Here is a 19,202-nt window from a genome sequence, read left to right as displayed (position 1 = left end):
AAATAAAGGTAACACGCAAAACTTTACAAAAACGCTCCTTTGGGCGTAATATAAAATTATATTGCTGAGTGCTTCCAGAGTTTATCTTTTTTTTTCCTCATTACAGTCAAAAACGTTTATGCTCCGAATTTTATGAATTGCTAAAATAAATAATCACCTTTTAATGTTAATAATTAATGATCATATAATCAAATAAATGATCGTCTTGTTATGTTATAATAATTTTAAAAACTATTGCTTGAAAATGCTCATAAAATCAAAGAAAATGTTCAGATCTTGTTTAATTTTACCTTATTTGTTTCAAAGCATCATATGCTATCAGTATTATTTAATTTTACTTTATTTGTACACAAAAATAAGTTCATAAGTTTTGCGTTTAGCATTTTTACCGTTTTACTAAAGTAAAGAAATTCATACAAGAATTACGCTTGAAAAAAATGCGCAAAATGCAATGCAATAAAAATTATAGTTATCCTTGAATTATACTTTTTATGGAAACATATAGTGGTGAGGGTTAGTTTAGCAAATATATTTTATTTTGTTATTAAAACAATTTAAAAAAAGTGAATTTTTAAGACAAGCAAAGGTATAAATTATTTGTGACCTCTATAATTTGCAGTTCATGCCACCATTCTTGAGATAAAAATTCTGTAACATTTTATAAACCACGCCTCTTGCTTAAAATACTTACTTACGTGAATGTTTATAGCCATAAACTAGTGTATAATGTTTAATTTAGAAGTAAAATATTCTTTAAGTTTTTGTTTTAATCATTTTCGAGAAATTTCAGCGCTTTTTCAATTTGGCCAATGTACACCAAACACAATGTACACCAAACAGCAGGATACATATCAAACAATGCTAAATGAACACAATAAATAATAGCACATATGAGATCTTTAAGAATCGAAAAATGAATTTTACTGATAGGTGAAAAAATGACTTATATATTGAACTTGTGGAGTAGTCGAGAAATTTTGTAATTAATAGTTTAAATAATTTTTGGGTACCTGTCAGTTAAACGTCACTGTCGGCTTAGTAACCTGTTGACTAAATGTCTTGACAGGTAAGTGTCCCGTAGCTCTAAATGTCCTGACAGCTAACTCTCTGTGTCGGCCAAATGTCCAGTCGGCTAACTGTCCGTGTCTGCTAAATGTCCTGTCGGCTAAGTGTCCTTGTCGGCTAAATGTCTTGTCGGCTAACTGTCCGTGTCGGCTAAATGACCTGTCGGCTAAGTGTCCGTGTCGGTTAAATTCCTGTAGGCTAAGTGTCCGTGTCGGCTAAATATCCTGTCGGCTAACTGGTGTCGGTTAAGTGTCCCGTCAGCTAAGTGGTTTTCGGCTAAGTGTCAAGGACCCCTCTTTTTTCTAACCTAACATTTAGTTTCTTTAAGTTTCTTCTTTGACAATATTAATAATTTATCAAATTTTTAATAAAAATGGATGACAAATTTTTAAATTACACTCTTTTAGCTAAAATTATTAAAAAAAATGTAAATTAAGTTAGGAATTCTGAAAGAACTTTATTTCAAAGTTAATTTTTAATTCATCCTACGGTCAAAAGATCGAAATTGTGATGATTAATTTGGTCATAAAATCTCTGAAACCATAATTCATTTGATCTTTAAATATCTGTTAACTCTGAAGAATTTCCAAATAACTTTTAGGAGGGAAGAAAATGATTTTACATTACGTCCAAAGGGGCATTTTTTTAACGTTTTGTGTGTTACCTTTAGTTATTAAATATTACGATCTTCGCACTTAAGCCATAAAATTCAATTCAGCAGCAATATCGGAAAATAATTTTAAAATGAGCATATCTTTAGAATTTCAAATACACTGTCTCGCGAGCTCGAGATAAATAAATGTTTTTTTTTTTTTTTTTTTTTTTTCATACAGTGTTGCCATTGCTTGCAGCTTTGAGTTTGTTAATCAAAAATTTCTTAAAGTGTTATAAAATATGAAATTTATAATAAAACAAATTTCAAATTACAAATTAGGGCTTTCAGATGCCCATATTTGGTGGAAAATTCAAAATTTGATGGCTCTAAGTACCGTTGTTTTATCACAGTGCGAGAAACATACATACATTTATGCAGATTCTTCATTATTTAATTTCTTTAAATATAATACAGGCTACAATAATTAGTGGCAACAATTTAAAAAGTGATTCGCCTTTTATAGTGAATCGACGCAAAATCCCAAAACGAAATTAAGAGTTTTTCTGGGCAAATTGCCCTTTTGGACTAAAAAAAAAAAAAAAATGACTGGAATAGATTTTGAATAAAATTCCGCCAATTTTGAGGACTACATATCTCTCTTCTCCTGGAGTAAAAAAATTTTTGCAAAACATGGGAGCAATGACAACTATTTTATGCCTAAAACTATGGGTAGGGCAAAGCGAACACGAACGTAATGTTGTTTTTCGAGAAAAATAATAAAGGCAAAATTGTGATCAAGTGCCAAACTGTAATTAGTTACGGAAGATTTGTTTATTTTCCCTTTTTAGATATAACGTTCACATTTGTTGACCCGAAATTTTGATCTCTTTTATGAACAGTGTACATGCACTTCATGGCTCAGTGACGTATTCATAGGAATTTTGTCTTTCCTTAATTTCCTTCTTTGAAAATTGGATACTAGAATACATCGTGCTATCAGCTGAACTGCTCTTAAACAATAGAAGGGTAAAAAGTTAACGAATTCTTACAAGAAAAACAAATTGTGGAGTAAAATCAAATACATCTGCTTATTCTCAATGGATTCGAGATATTTAGGGAAGACATTATTTCGAAAAATGTGAAACAGGAAAAAACAAAAAAGGACTCAACCAAAATTGCATAAAAACCTAAATTACAGTTGCAGAATTTGTCATAATTTCACAACTGAGTGTGAAAAAGAATGACTGAGAAAATTCATGAAATTGTTAGTGATTCTGAACTGTAATTTAGAGCAAGTATTAAAAGAGTTTTAGTTAACATTGCACCTTTGGCTTGATTCCTAGGTGCAACTTAGCAAAAATAGCAGGAAATTCCACAAAATACAGCTCATGATCAGGTATATCTTTCTGGGCTCCAGTGGCGTTGTTGCTTAGGAAGGCCAATAAATGGATAGCAGATGTAGATACCAAAGGACCTGAAATGACAACATTCATACACTCACTTAAAATGTGCTATCAGATGACGGTTTTCCGCTATTTGATAAACATAAATAAAGTTTATATTTTCTCAATCTGCCCCATGGAAAGAAGTTCATTCCCAAAGATTCAGTTACCATTTTTCAGTTTGCCACTACTCGAATCATCGTTAATTTTTCATATCTGGAATCGACTTTTGCAGACTGTCTGAAGTTTGCTATATTTTAAAATTTGAATAGCGTGTATAGTTAATTGAAATCTCCCGGAAATTTCAACTAATTTGCAGAGACATTAGGTAGACACCACACCACGAAGGCATCCTAGAAAGGCGGGAGAAATACTTATAAATTGAATACGAAAAACAGTCGGTTATAGTCATTAACATGGAAGGTCGTACTGATTCTGTAAGTTATTCTCTCGCCATAACTACGCTAAACAATGTTACGAACTACCTTCTGTAATACTGATGCATTTTGTTCTTCGAAAGCACTAAAAATATCTGTAGGCCATAATCGTGTTATAACCATCTCAAAAGCATGAATGTGATAAAATGTGTCTTTTTCTGAGAAATAGATAATATACAGTTTTCATAAGCAAGCAAATCATTTGGTCTTCTGCTTTGGAGAGGAAAGGAACTTGTCTTTATGACTACGCAAACCGAGAATTCTACGCCTTCGAGCAACATGACCGAGATGCACGTTGACGGTGATATCGTCTTGAACATCTTCGATAGTGAAGTTGACCGTATTAAACTGTTATAACCATCTCAAACGCATGAATGTGATAAAATGTCTTTTTCTGAGAAATAGATAATATACAGTTTTCATAAGCAAGCAAATCATTTGGTCTTCTGCTTTGGAGAGGAAAGGAACTTGTCTTTATGACTACGCAAACCGAGAATTCTACGCCTTCGAGCAACATGACCGAGATGCACGTTGACGGTGATATCGTCTTGAACATCTTCGATAGTGAAGTTGACCGTATTAAACTGTTATAACCATCTCAAACGCATGAATGTGATAAAATGTCTTTTTCTGAGAAATAGATAATATACAGTTTTCATAAGCAAGCAAATCATTTGGTCTTCTGCTTTGGAGAGGAAAGGAACTTGTCTTTATGACTACGCAAACCGAGAATTCTACGCCTTCGAGCAACATGACCGAGATGCACGTTGACGGTGATATCGTCTTGAACATCTTCGATAGTGAAGTTAACCGTATTAAACTGTTATAACCATCTCAAACGCATGAATGTGATAAAATGTCTTTTTCTGAGAAATAGATAATATACAGTTTTCATAAGCAAGCAAATCATTTGGTCTTCTGCTTTGGAGAGGAAAGGAACTTGTCTTTATGACTACGCAAACCGAGAATTCTACGCCTTCGAGCAACATGACCGAGATGCACGTTGACGGTGATATCGTCTTGAACATCTTCGATAGTGAAGTTGACCGTATTAAACTGTTATAACCATCTCAAACGCATGAATGTGATAAAATGTCTTTTTCTGAGAAATAGATAATATACAGTTTTCATAAGCAAGCAAATCATTTGGTCTTCTGCTTTGGAGAGGAAAGGAACTTGTCTTTATGACTACGCAAACCGAGAATTCTACGCCTTCGAGCAACACGACCGAGATGCACGTTGACGGTGATATCGTCTTGAACATCTTCGATAGTGAAGTTGACCGTATTAAACTATAAGTTATTTCTCCCGCCTTCTTAGCATGCCTTCGTGGTGTAGTGGTCGGCACACTCGACGCGTATTCGAGATGTCCCTCGTTCGAGTTCCTGCGAGGGCATTGCTCATTTATCATGAAAGGTAAGTGCAATTTGTCTTGCCATTCAGGTACTGTTAAAATTTGAATTAATAGTAAATTTAATAAACGTAAAAGTACTCATGTTGGTAAATCTAGTATTGATAACGTTGACATTTTAAAGTTGCAGCTAAAAGTATTAAGCAGTTAAAAATCGAGAAAATTTCTAAACTGTGCAACCGCTCATAAATTTAATCTATTAGATGATGATAACGAGAATGTGACCCCAGATAATCAGGTTGTGCTGCAGCAGGTGACCTAAGCTCAAGAAACATCTATCCCTCTCATAGTGAAAGCTGTAAATCTTTCATATGAGAGAATTTCTATAAATTTGTCTAAAAGTACTGATGTACTGTTGCTTTAAAGGCTTGAAATGTATGCTTGTCCTGTCTAATACAAATGCGACAAAAGGCGTAAATTAAATGTGATATCTTTCAAGAATAACTGTAACTTTTAAACAGGTTATATTTTATGTGAACTATCTGTTGGGAAATGAGATAAAATAGGTACTCTAAGAGATCAGAGATCTCCCAAAATAATTTACTGTCATCACTTTTTGAAATCATGAATGATTTTATAGAAAACAATTGTCTTCTGCTTATGTAAGTAATAAACAGCTGTTTCAACCATTCTTATTCTTTTATTATTAACGTAAAATTGAAACGAAGTACTTGAGTTTTCTTTAAGTAAAATTTTTAATTGTTTCATGATATGTCAAAATTCTGAGCACTTGAGTTACAATGATATTTCAATTTCCCGGTTATTTAAAGTTTAAAAAAGTATCATAATAATAAATGCTATTTTTTAATGATTCTTGTGCTCACTTTTCTCAAAACCTAAAACGTGAAAATTTTTAAAAATATTTCTCGCCATGAAAAAGATAGAGGAAGTAAGGATACTATAATCCTAATTCTTACCAATTCTGTTATTGATGTAAGTTTGTATGTTATCCGGGTCCACTAGTCGTTTCAGGTACGGTTCGATATCATCACTCAAGTGGTAAGCCACAAAACCGGCACAGTGATCTTGGAGGTTAAAACCCACAGGTAGATCGGCCACAAGCGGTATCTAAGTGTCAAAAACTATAACTGAATAAATTCAAGTAATGCATATGTTACATACATTTAAATCCTTTTTAATGGCACTCGTTTAACCGAAACGGCTGGGAAAAATAATATTGAAAAATGAGTCCAAAATTAGTCAACTCAGCAGTAAATATATATTGTATAAACATATTGTACACCATGTCCGCAGGAGTCATTACCTGGCCTTTATTTTCACAACCTTTTGTCGTAGATATATACTTATAATCATAAACATTTTTTAAATGACGTAGATTCATGTTGTGGCATTTTTAAATGCAAAGAAATCAGCTTTATAAGAATCTTGAAATATAACTTTTCTATATCGGGGCTGAGCCGCCCAGACTGTCTAGCGGTCAGGGAAGACTGACGCCTTAGTAGTGGCCAATGGCGTTAGAGGCAAGTGCCCGCCATTCGGGAAAAAAAAAAAAAAAAAAAAAAATGGGGATGAGATAGTTTTAAAAGCTTTGCAACCACCTCATGTTTTACAGGCAAAATACACCGCACCTTGCAAAATAACCTGTAACTATGTTTTTCGCAATAATAACTACCTAATTCAAAATGTAAATGACAATCCAACCAAAAAAATCACATTAATAAATTATTCAAAAGGTTTCATCTGAGGTGTAATCTGACAAATTAATAGCATTTTGTTTCAGCAAGCTTGTTTTTTTTTTTTTTTTTTTTTTTTTTTTTTTGAAGTGTTTTGGGCAATGTATGAAAGCCGGCAGTTTATAGAATACCTGTGTGTTTTATAGAATGCTGAAAACTGGCGAGCAATTGTATGAAGATTAACTTTTCATACATTTCCTAGGCATTCTACAATGCCAAATGACAAACCGGTAAGTATGAAATACAGCTTTGATTCGTTTCAAATATTTATGCATTTAATTTATTCATACGAAATCCACATATTTAATACATTCATTCCATAATACCATACATTCTCATAGTTTTCTTTAATAAGAAAGACATAATTTTTTTTAGTGTAACTTTAATTTTTCTTTACGTATTTTGAATAAAAGTTTTTTAAAGGAACTCTTTTATTATTTCTTCAAAATTACATTTGCATTTTTGGGGAATACACGCTTTGCCTAAATTTTATTTGTGATTGCATAGAATGCCTAAGGAAAGTATAAAGTAATTCTCATATCTCATACTTTACCTAAAAACGCCAGGAATTCTATAAAATGCCCACTTTCTATAGAATTCCGGCGTCTCATACATTGCCGGTAATCTAAACATTAAAAAAAAAAATTAATTTACGCGTAGTTGTAAATAAAAAAAATATTAACATTTTGAACGTAGTGAGTTTCTTTGACAGTAAACAATAGGGGTAAGCAATTGAATCTTTTTCAATGGGTTAGTGTGAACACAATTTATAATTTAGTTCTAATATTTTTCTACTATCCTATTTTTACTATATTAAACATACACTGGTGTGCAAAAATTAAGGACGAAGTCGAAAAATTAGCATATCAGCTGAACGAAGAGGCAGAGCGGACAGTAAGACCATTCAGGAGATTAAGTAAGATGATGTACGGTAGCACATGCGCAGATATGCAGGTAGACGTAATGGGGGAGTGTCTGAGTAGTATAAAGCATGTTGTCGGTGTAAGATCAGTATTTCTGGCAAAGAGATTGCACGCCGTATAGCAGTTAAAATCACACCGAGTTGCTGCCTCAGCGAGAAATGGCGAATAATCAATCTGTTAGACGACATCTGGATGCTTTTACTCGAGGTCGAATCATTGGGAAGTTGGAGGAAGGCCGCAGTGTGACAAGTGTGGCTGCAGAGTTCGGAATTGCTCACAGCATCGTTTCCGACTTTGGAGACAATTTCAAACTACAGGAACAGCTATCCGGGGGTTTACTAGTGTCCACGAGGAACCACACCCGCAGATGACCGGTATATTGCCTTACAGGCCAGATGAAACAGGCGGCAGACAGCGCGAGAAATCGCTAGACACACGACACAGGCGACTGGACGACCGATATCGCGTTTTACCGTGGCCAGAAGACTGCACGGTGGTGGTCTGTTTGCACGACGCCCTGTACGGTGTGTACCTCTAACGAATGCCCATCGGAGAAGGCGTTCTCTGTGGTGCCGGAAACACCGGAATTGGAGATACAATGAATGGGGACGAGTACTCTTTACAAATGAGAGCAGATTCAGTCTGAGTAGCGATTCTCATCGCATACTCATCTGGAGAGAGCGGGCAAGCCGCAATCATTCCTCGAACATCATTGAAAGGGACAGGTATGGAGGTGGCGGTGTTCTCGTTTGGGGAGGCATCATGCTTGGTAGTCGTACAAACCTTCATTTTTGACGCAGGTTCAGTCAACGGGACTCGTTATTGTAACGAGATTCTTCTTCCATATGTGCGTCTTTTTAGAGGCGCTATGGGTCCGCAGTTCCTTTTCATCAACGACAATGCACCATGTCATCGCACAGTAGCTGCCGAACAGCTCTTAGAGAGTGAGGATATTGAACGTATGGATTGGCCGGCACCATCTCCGGATCTCAATCCCATCGAGCATGTATGGGATTTTCTAGGCAGACGCTTGGCAGCTCGTACCTTACCACCAGTAACGATTCCGGAGCTTCGATTGGCGCTGCAAGACGAATGGGCAGCAATGCCTCAACAACTCATTGACACCCTCATTCTCAGCATGGCAGACGCTGTGAAACCTGCCTAGCAGTCAGGGGAGATCATATCCCCTATTAATGACCGGATGTTTCTTGCTGGACAACCATCACAGGGATGTTTCGGCCTTCAGTCGCATTGCGCTCCATGCTACTTTTTCAATAAAGCTTCTTTTTATCCATCTGATTTCTCTTTTAGTAAGTGTTGCGTACATTACTCATGTCCTTACGTATTGGGGATCTTACGGTATTAAATGTGTTGATTTGGAAAGCTTTTGTACAAAGTTATATTGAAAAAACCGTCTCGTCCTTAATTTTTGCATACCAGTGTACTTTACTACACTACCTTAATAGTTACAACAGATTATCGAATGAAAGTGTTATTCAAAATAGTTTTCGAGAAGTATGAGGTGTATGGGTTATTTTCGACGTTTGAGATTTTACTTTATGTGACAACTTAATCTCTTCTGTGGGGCCTGCTGCATTAATTTCGATCTTAGACCTCCATCACGAGATTATTTCCTTCCTTTTGCCTTCAGAAAAATATAGACTAAGGCCATTTTTAAATAATTTTCAACCACAATTTCTTTTCATTTTACATCTTGGCGAATTTTAAAAGTTTGAAAAAATCCTTATGTTTTATTATAGGTGGCAAAGCAAATTCATAGGCCGAGACAAGTTAGTTCAAACAAAATACATTCACTAATATGCACTGAACAAGCATTTAAAAAATTCCTTGAATTACGGTTTTAAATAGAGTAAATGGTAAACTAGTGTCTAGCAGACATAATTTTGCAATTATAGTAAATGGTTTACAAAGCGCATTCATTGTTTTAGTAAAAATTACCATATGAACACACAAGACTCGTTAACTGCAGGAAATTTTTTGTGATCGTATTAATAAAGTGTTTAAATGAAATGGAAATAAATAATCACAGTAATCGTAAATACATTGTGCTCTAAAACTGTATGACTTACTGACCTTCAATCTGTCCAGTTCGGTCATGGGTCCAATACCCGACAGCATTAATAACTGTGCGCTGTTGATGGCCCCAGCTGATAGGATAATTTCTTTCCGTGCTTTAACTTGGCGTGTGGATCCTTTAAAATCGAACTGCACGCTAACGGCCCTCCTGTTCACGATCGAGATCTGACGAAAGGAATAAATGCACGCACAAAATACATTTCCGAATAAGCAGACGAAAAGAAAAAAGAAATGAAAAATAAGGAAGCATTAAAGTATTTATTTTGGTGAACCTAAAAGTTTTTATTATGGTTAATTTAGTCTTTCGCTATAAACATACCTTTTATCTGTTCTAGAACTGTGATTCGAATATATTCTATGTTTCGCATCTTTAAGAAACATCTGATCAATGTTCATATCGATTACAAAAGTAATATTAATCACGAAATGCATAGTTGTTCCTACATATCTCGTGACTTGTCTTTAACAGCATATGTCACTCCTTATCTCACCCATTAATAGTTCATTTCATATTCAGGTTGAAAATTTAAGCTCCTCCGGCATCTGGATTGATTTATGTAATTTTCCTTGGATTGCGCAATAACTTTTAAGTCATTACGGCTGGTTCTGGTCTATAATTTTAAGCACATTTTGAATGATTTATTGTTGGTGTGGACAGTATCTGCTGGGATATTTTGATTGGTTTGGGCAATACCCTAAAATTAATCCAATTGATTTAGTCTAGAGGTAATTTAATTATGCAATAATTCTAGAGCTGTAGCTTATTTATACATTATTATATTATATTAGTTTTTTCATTGCTAGAATTTTCCTTTGACTAATTTGTGTAGTAGGTTTTGAGATGTCTTGAAGCATTTATGTATACATTTCGGTTAATTCACATCGCCTACATATTTTTAGAATTGTTGACGCAGTTTCCTTAAAGTATATTGTGTGGCAATTTTAGTGACAATAAAACATAAATCACATAGTTTCAACTATAGTGCAATTTGAAGTAGTAATAATTATTTGATTACTTACTTCCTAATTAATTTGCCAAACAGGATAATGGTATATGCTTTGTTAATCTTTCTCAGAGAGCATTTACAAAGGAATAGGATAACATTTGCATTATACATAAAGGTACGCCTGTTAGCATTGGAGTAGCGGCTTGGAAATTTCTTCAGTTTTATTACACCCATGCTAAAAAAATAAGTAACAAAGGCAAAACAGGTAATAAAACAAGAGCTATTTAATGGATATGCATGAAATTGATCCAAGAGGTTGGTGCGGCATTATTAGACCACACAGCAAACAATAAAGGAAAGCCATACAAAACCACATGCATTACATCGCGAGAGATGTGAAGAATGTGCAATGGAAACATCACATTTATTATTGCGAATTGAATTATGCTTAATCTATTCTGAAATTATCGTTTAGTTGTTAAATTGTCCCATATATTGACTCAGAACAGCGTCCAAAATAAGTCAAGTCAGTTTTTACGCCTTCAGTGTCTTTTTGCTGATTGAGACCAAAAGTAAACTTTCAGTTTTGTGCACCGAAAAATCTGTTTTCTTGTACGCTGGCGGATTTTCTTGTTTTTACGTAGAAACTGTAATTTTAAATGTAAAAGTTAAAAAAAAATGTTTCTAACTGTATTTGGAGTTTTATGTTTTTCTCTATCTTTAAATTTTTAATGAAGGTATTTTATGTTTTTATTATTTTTGGCTTACCGCGAAGAACTGAGTTAATTGAATGAGAAATACATCTCTAATGAAATTCGAGGAAACATTTGCTTCATATTAGCAGAAAATACTGTCACTTTGAAATGTATTCAGCAATGATGTGTAATTGATGATGATAATTTTATCTTTATTATTGACAAATAATACGCTAGTAACGTACTTGCTGCACGCATATTGGGCGTATATGCCAAAATATAGGTTTGCGACGAACATTGGAATCCAAATTATAGGGCTTTTGCTATAGTAATAACCGAAGGAACAGTTCGCCATTGGATGGAATCAAACTAGAATGCCTAAAGCATCTTCTTTTATAAACGTCCTTTGTATAATAGATTTAGCGAAATATAATTATGAATTTCAAGAAATTGATTGCAAATTAAATTATGATAATTACCAAATATATCTGGAATTTTTTTTTAACCTTTAGATTTCAAGTCCATTGTTTCCGTTTAAAAGATCAAATTCTAATCTCTAGCTTGAGATTTTTCTTTTTCCCCATTTGCACGTTTCCTCAGAAAATTAAAAAACATCGTAAGACATTTTTTACCTTTCTTACCATAGCCTCCGTCACAATATCTAAGTTAGTCCTATTCTCGCTAGGTACAAGATAAGCCTTAGCTGCACTGCATCTCTGCCCTCTGCGGATAATAGCTTGATGATCATAAAATCCTGCAAAAGGAGTCACGGAAATAATTTCTAGAATATGAATAAAGGAGCATTCTGTTATTATCCATTAATGACATTAGTATTTTGTTACCGTATTGTGATGGTCCGTTGACGTCCACAAATCTGTACCCCAGACTATGAGCAGAATCTACTACAGGATTCTTGACAGCAGGTTGGTACCTGGGTTTCGAAATTGTTACTGGTCCGTTGCGTCCATGGAAACCTGGCCATTGAGATTTTCATAAGTATTGTAAGTAATATAAATATAGTGCACTCATTAGTTATACTCTGTACGCATATAAATATTTCATGACTTTTTATTAACTGTATTTCTTTCATGTGCTGATCTTGAAATTTATGATTCATCCGTGGCCTATCGCGTGAGTGCATTGTTTTTTTCCAGGAATGTAAAAATGCGTGAATTAACCTTTTTCATGTGCTGCAACGATTTCTTCAGATTACTGATTTATTCTAATTCACGTATTGCAAAACTGACAGTCAGATTCAGGTATTGCGAAATTCACGCTGGGGACATGATTTTTTAGGGTGTGTTTTCAAATTAGAAATGTGCTTCAAATTAGTAATCAATGAGTCCCTTCTAAATTTCTGCCTATTCAGTTTCAAATAGAAACTAAATAAAAGAAAGAGAAAGACAAAGCATCAAAATTTAAAACAGATTATTATGTTTAGAGTATGCTTTCGAAAGTTACATTATTTATTTACTGGAAACAAAAATTTACTTTCAAATCTATTTACTCTATTTAATCTCCTGTATGTTAAACTTTTAAGAAACATAAATTTAAAGGAAAATGAAAATATTTATTAAAAACTGCAATATCACTTAAAACACTATAAAAAGTAATATATAATTGTCTTCATATGAGTATGTTTGTATCAACTAATTTGTGATGGCATATTCGAATCTTTGAATCCCACGAAAGTTTAAAAAGAATACACATCCATAATTTCGATTGGATTGGATTGGATTATTTAATTATGGCAAAGTACACGAGGGCTACCTGCCTAAAGGGAGGGATGCCTTCGCGGAGGACTTTGTAAGGGAAACTGGCTCGTATACACGTTACACATGGGCAAAAACACGAAAACGTCCATGCAGCCAGCCTGTTCGCGGGATTCGAGCCTCATACCGAACTACCAGTGTTCAGCGTCTTTACCGCTCGGCCGCTGGTGGGCCCATAATTTCGAATAGTTATCAATCGAATCTTTCGAATCCTTATTTAAAACCCGTTAAAACGTTCAACTCAGAATTTGAGCATTTCAATTTCATTGACATCCAGTGGAAGCGTTCGTTAATAAAGAACGCGATTAGTCTGATTTCAGTAAATTTGTATCACCAGCATCATTTGGAGATGGTCATGAATGCCGTACTCGTATTTTTCTGAAAGTAGCTGTACGTTTTTAATTTTGTATAAAAACTTGTACGTTTTATGATCACGAATTCACGATTCTATTTTTCACGAGTTGGGAGAGCATCAAATTAATCAAGAATATACTAGTATAATCAAGCGTCAATATACCATTTCCACGTAAAGACTCAACTTGAAAATAAGAACTTCCAATTGAAACACAGAAATATTTAATGAAGAGCTTATGTACATTATTTACATTATTCAAAACACAAAATTTGCATATAATATAAATTTCCCATCATAGGGCCAAGATTAGTTTATCAAGAGCAATTATTAAAATTGTTGATTACCGCTATGCGGCCAAGAACAGATCATTTCAAGCGTCGCACTCAAGCTAAAAAAGTTATTACATTCTTTCTCTGCCGCCAGTCACGTGACCTAGTCGGCGACAGACGATAAATAATAAAAGAAAAATTGGTTCCATCGGAAGGAAAAAGAAATAATTTCAACAAGTTTAGTAATTTTCTACAGCGTTCTGTGTTTAGTTTATCTGTTTATTTCTTAAAATAATAATCTTTCTTTGACACTTGCTTTGATTTAAAAGTTTCTGGAGTATTGTAAAAAATCTGAATATTTACAATTTTTTTGGTCGAAGTACAGGGTGATCTTTTTTAAAGTGACAGCGTTTGGAGCGTTCTGTAGCGGGATCTAATAGCCGAAATGCCACCAAACTTGGTTTTAAGACTAATCCAGACATGGGAAAAAGGATTCCGTGAAGAAAAATTTTAGTTCCAAAATTCGCCGCTATGGAATTTTGTGGCGCTGCTGTAGCTTACAATAACGAGAATTAACGTAAAACACCGGTATCAGAGAAAAATTCAAATGTTGTGCGATGACAGCGCCAGTAATAGGGGTTATAAAAGCAAGTAGTAGACAGCTCCGACAAATAAATTCAGCTGAAGTAAACGAGCTCCCAGTGGACATGCCTCTCACGTTACAGGAACATTACCTCTGTATTACATGAATCAATGTAATGCATCCGAAGCTCTTCGGGAATTTCGAACCAGAAAAAAATTACGAAAGGGGCTTTTATCACTGAATGGTCTTAAGAAAATGATTAAGAAGTTCGAGGAAACGGGGTCACTGACCATTCGCGCTGGAAGAGGACGTAAACCAGTATCAGAAGATGTAATAACTGATGTGGTGACTGCAATTTTCGAAGCATTGCAGAGAACCATTGCTGGTACTAGCAGAACCTAGGGTGTAGCTCGACAATTGGATATGAATTATTCCACGGTATGGAGAGTTTTGCGGCGCGTTATTGGATTTTACCCCTACAAAATCAGCCGCTTGCACGAACTGAAACCAACTGATTATGATAAGCGAGTGACATTCGCTCTATCATTTCTTGCCAGGGTAGAAATTGATGATGCTTTCCCATGGCACATTCTGTGGGGAGATGAGTGCCATTTTTATCTCAATGGGTCCGTAAACACACAAAATGCCGAATTAGGGCTTCTGAGCAGCCCCACACCGTGCACGAAATCCCATTAAATTCCCCAAAAGTCACTGTGTGGTGTGGTTTCACAGCCGAATTCGTGATTGGGTGATTCTTTTTTGAGACCATCAGTCCGACAGGGCCCCAAACGTGCAGCATAAATGCAGAAAGGTACCACGAAATGCTGTAAACGTTTGTTATTCCACAGCTTCAGCAAAGAAACCGTCTCCAACAGACAATCTTTATGCAGGAGGGTGTTCCGCCACACATTAGTAATAAGGTAAAGCAGCTGTTGTGCCAAACTTCACTGATGATAGAGTCATAAGTCGCAGTTTTCCAGTTGCATGGCCGCCTCGTTCCCCTGACCTCACGCCATACGATTTTTGGCTCTGGGGTTATTTGAAATCTCAAGTTTACGTTGCCCGACCCGCCTAACCAAACAAGTTGGTCTTATGGTCATGACAGGCCAATGCCCTTTTCAACAAATGAAAAAATGAAACATAAAATATCTAAATGAGAATAATCATGTGTAAATAATAATTATAAGCATAAAAGTGAAGAAAAGGAACAAATACAAACATTTAGACAAGAGCAGACACTAAAGACAAAAACAAAAAAGCGAATAACAAACGCAAACAATGGTAACAACAAATTATTAAAATATACCAATTAGTGATGGCAATAAAATGCAAATATCATACACTGATTCCCACAGCCCGGCGCTAACCGTCAATATATTTCATCACAGATTTACATAATTGTGCGAAATCTTTAAAGCATAAAAAGGGATTTTCAAAATCAATATTTTTATTGTTTCTTAAGCTATCAAAGTAGGGACAGACTTCGAGGAAATGCTTAGCATCACCAAACAGGTCACATAGTTTACATTTATCGTCGTTCTGTATCTTAAACCTAGCGAAGTATTCCGAGAAACACCCATGTCCGGTCAGAAACTGGTTAACTTCAAAATCATTAAAGATAAGTTTTTTTTTCTTAATCAGTTCTAAATGTTTCAAATAGCGACTTTTCCTTTTAGAAGAATTCCACTGTAACTGCCATTGCTTAAAATAAAACGAATAAATAACTTTAGTTGCTATTTTTTTTAACCCTGAACATAGGGCGTCCCCGAAACACTCCCTATGGCAGCCTCTTTTGCGAGCACATCCGCTCTCTCATTACCGTATATTCCGATATGGGCTTTAACCCAACCAAACTTAATATTAAAGGATAAGGATAGTTTTTGGAAAAGATCTTTAATATCGATAATCAGACCATTATTATTTTCTGCATTATAAAGTGCATTTAAACCAGACATGCAATCTGTAAAAATATAGAAGTTAGAATTTCTTGCAAAATTACTTTTCAATATCCATTTAAGGGTATAGAGGACGGCGATGAACTCGGCTTCATAAACAGAGTTATATTTTTCAAGTCCCAATTTATAGTGATAGATCTCAGTATCAAAATAATATACAACAAAAGCCGAACCCACCTCATAACCCGATCCATCAGTAAAAATTTGGTATTCCGTTAAACAAAAGGATCATAAATATTATAATTGATAGAAATACGGTTTGCCGGATGGATCACATGTAAATTAAAGACAGAAAATGAGTCAGCAAAAACTGGGATTTCATCATAGTTAAATAAGTCTCCGAAATATTGTTTCTTAATATAGTTTTATAATAATAAAACTTGTAGATTATCGAGAGAGGCGGAGTGCCCGCCAGGACGCAAAGCACCTCATTCGAGACTGTGTGGAAACAACGGGTGAGCGCGAGAAGCCAGCTCCGCTGAATGGAATTGAGTTTCGTACGTAAGTGTAGTAACTCCCCTGCCCTGCCCCTGCCCTGCGTTGGTGGAGTATCAAATTTGTCTATTCTAAAGGACAGCATAACAAAGACAGTGCGGAATATTCCTCGTGATATGTTACATATGGCTGTGGGGAACGCTGTGAACAGAATGCACGGTGTTATTTCTGAGAACGGGGCTCACATTGACTGTGGTCTAATTCCTCACCAGGGAACTTAATGTAGTAAATAAACATTAATAATTTAACTATATGATTGTATGTCTTGATGTCCCATGTCTTGATTAGTCTAAATACCAAGTTTCGTGCTATTTCGGCTATTAGATCGTGCTACAGGGTGCTCCAAACACTGTCACTTTAAAAAAGATCACCCTGTATATAGAGATAAATAACTTGAAGTACTTCATTTACTAAATTTCATTTGTATCTTCTTAGTAAATATATGTGTGTCTTTAAGGAAAGCAATTCTTAAATACGTTTTTCTTAAACGCAGAACTCAAATTTTATTTTAATTAAGAAATTTAACATTAAGTACATATTTTTTGCTCCTGTTCTTATTAATCTTAAATGGAGGATTAGAATGATTTAACATTTGAAGTATTATGTTTACGCTTTTGCAGCTAAGGATGCTGGTTCGGTAAAACCATCGAAACTAGTCCTGTGAAAATTTGAAAATATAAGCGCTGAAGTTTTGTTGTTTGACTTCTAAATTAACATTTGTTCGGCGTGTTATTGTATCTTAAGTATTCGAGAAAGCTTAGGCTTCATTTCTGTGCCATTAATAATAAAACGAGTAAGATAATCAAATAGCATTTTTGACGACGGAAAAGTTAAAACTTAAAATACGCATATAATAGTGAAATTCGACGAAGAAAAAAAGGACATATATATAATTCGACGAAGAAAAAAAGGACAAAAGAATATCTTTAAATGGATTGGTATCTGAGAACTTTGTTCTTTTAAAGGACTAAATTATTCAGTGCAGTTTCAAAAGGCATGGGAATGTAGGAAGCATTTAAAAATGATGTAATCATATTTACCATTCCACACATACTCCAGATCAACGTTATCTTCGAGTTTCTTGAAGTAAGGTAAAACTTCCTCATAACTCCACCCAGAAGCTCCTTGAGCTGCCCATTCATCATAATTCTTTCTGTTTCCACGAACGCTGAGTAATGCGTTAATTGTACTAGAGCCTCCAAGTGTTTTGCCGCTGGGCCATACAACTTGCTGTTGTGAAAAATATAATATGAAGTTCATATATTTAAAGTAATAGTCTTTTATATCTGTTAATAATCATATTGCTTCTTTTCTGAATAAAACATTTTAATCACTGATTAGTGAAACCTCGAGATAATGTAATACTTTAAGAAATAAAAATGAACTTTTATTTTGTAAAAGTAGAGACATTAAGGCTAATTGTGGCAAAACTGTTGAATAAAGAAGTATTTGAAAGAACAATTTATTAAGTATACGCAAGTAAATACACTGACTTAGCACAACTAGATTTCGTGCCGTCGAATGCATCAGTGTTTTGTTTGATCAAATATATATATATATTTGATCAAACAAAACACTGATGCATACAACTTGCTGTTGTATGCATCAGTGTTTCCATGGTGTATATGTATATATATATATATGTATATATATATATATGTATATATATACATATACACCATGGAAAGAGAGGAATCATAGAAGTCCACTATTCGAAATTAGGAACCTCAAGAAGCCCAGAAAGGGATGAACGAGGAAACCTGAAAGGTAGCTGGAAAGCCCATCTGAAGGATAAATCCTGGCTCAAGGGAAACAAAACGTGTAAACCACGAGTCTCACCAAGTTAAATTCTAGAACTGAGAGAGAGAGAGAAAAGTACAAAAGCAATGAAAGACTGGGATAGAAATGGCAGAAGAATGCAATGAGGAAAAGTATTATATCCTTCTGATGCTGCTACTGACGAAAGCTAAAAATTTGGAAATGTTATGTACGTATTTTTTATTTGTCTTAAAAGTTTTTACCAGATGACAAGTTTGGAGTGTTAGTACGCAGAATTTCAACTAAGTTCTAGTCCAGAGAGTGTTCACATGGTTTATTAAGCCAAGAATTGAAACTTTTTATCCACAAAAAAGACCTCTTTTTTTCCCGACTTTGTGTGCTGGTTGTTGGAATCCAAATTCTAAATAAGAGAATCGTTGATATATCCTTCAGCCTAGGTAACAATTTTAAGACTACTGAAAAGACAGTAGTAGCATACGATATGCAAATGGCATTCAGTATGGCTTTAGTCATATGGATAAACAGCTTGGATTGCCTGGTGTGGCTGACATTAATATTATCCAAGGAAAGTAAACTGGCTTCGAATGATTTTATAAATCGATTATATTATGAAACGAAAAGTGAACTCTATAAAACTACAATAAGTTTATGCAGTTAACGTTGTAGCTCAGAGAAGATTTATTAACGT

General features: G+C 34.7%; 1 protein-coding gene across 1 annotated transcript in view; it reads right to left on the bottom strand.

Annotated features, from left to right (window-relative positions):
• Positions 1-19,202, bottom strand: part of LOC118190431 (glucose dehydrogenase [FAD, quinone]-like) — a 52,443-nt gene that overhangs the window by 19,244 nt on the left and 13,997 nt on the right. The window contains exons 4-9 of the mRNA XM_085817810.1: positions 17,776-17,965; positions 12,149-12,280; positions 11,939-12,060; positions 9,662-9,829; positions 5,868-6,018; positions 2,986-3,134 (exon numbers count right to left, since the gene is read on the bottom strand). Of these exons, the coding sequence (XP_085673936.1) occupies positions 2,986-3,134; positions 5,868-6,018; positions 9,662-9,829; positions 11,939-12,060; positions 12,149-12,280; positions 17,776-17,965 (912 nt within the window). The remainder of the gene's footprint in view (positions 1-2,985; positions 3,135-5,867; positions 6,019-9,661; positions 9,830-11,938; positions 12,061-12,148; positions 12,281-17,775; positions 17,966-19,202) is intronic.

Source organism: Stegodyphus dumicola, chromosome 5 (assembly GCF_044657685.1).
Source record: "Stegodyphus dumicola isolate Sdum_Otavi_A_Nest chromosome 5, ASM4465768v1".
Lineage (NCBI taxonomy): Eukaryota > Metazoa > Arthropoda > Arachnida > Araneae > Eresidae > Stegodyphus > Stegodyphus dumicola.
Note: the sequence above shows the minus strand (reverse complement) of the source record. Positions and strands in the feature narration are given on the sequence as shown.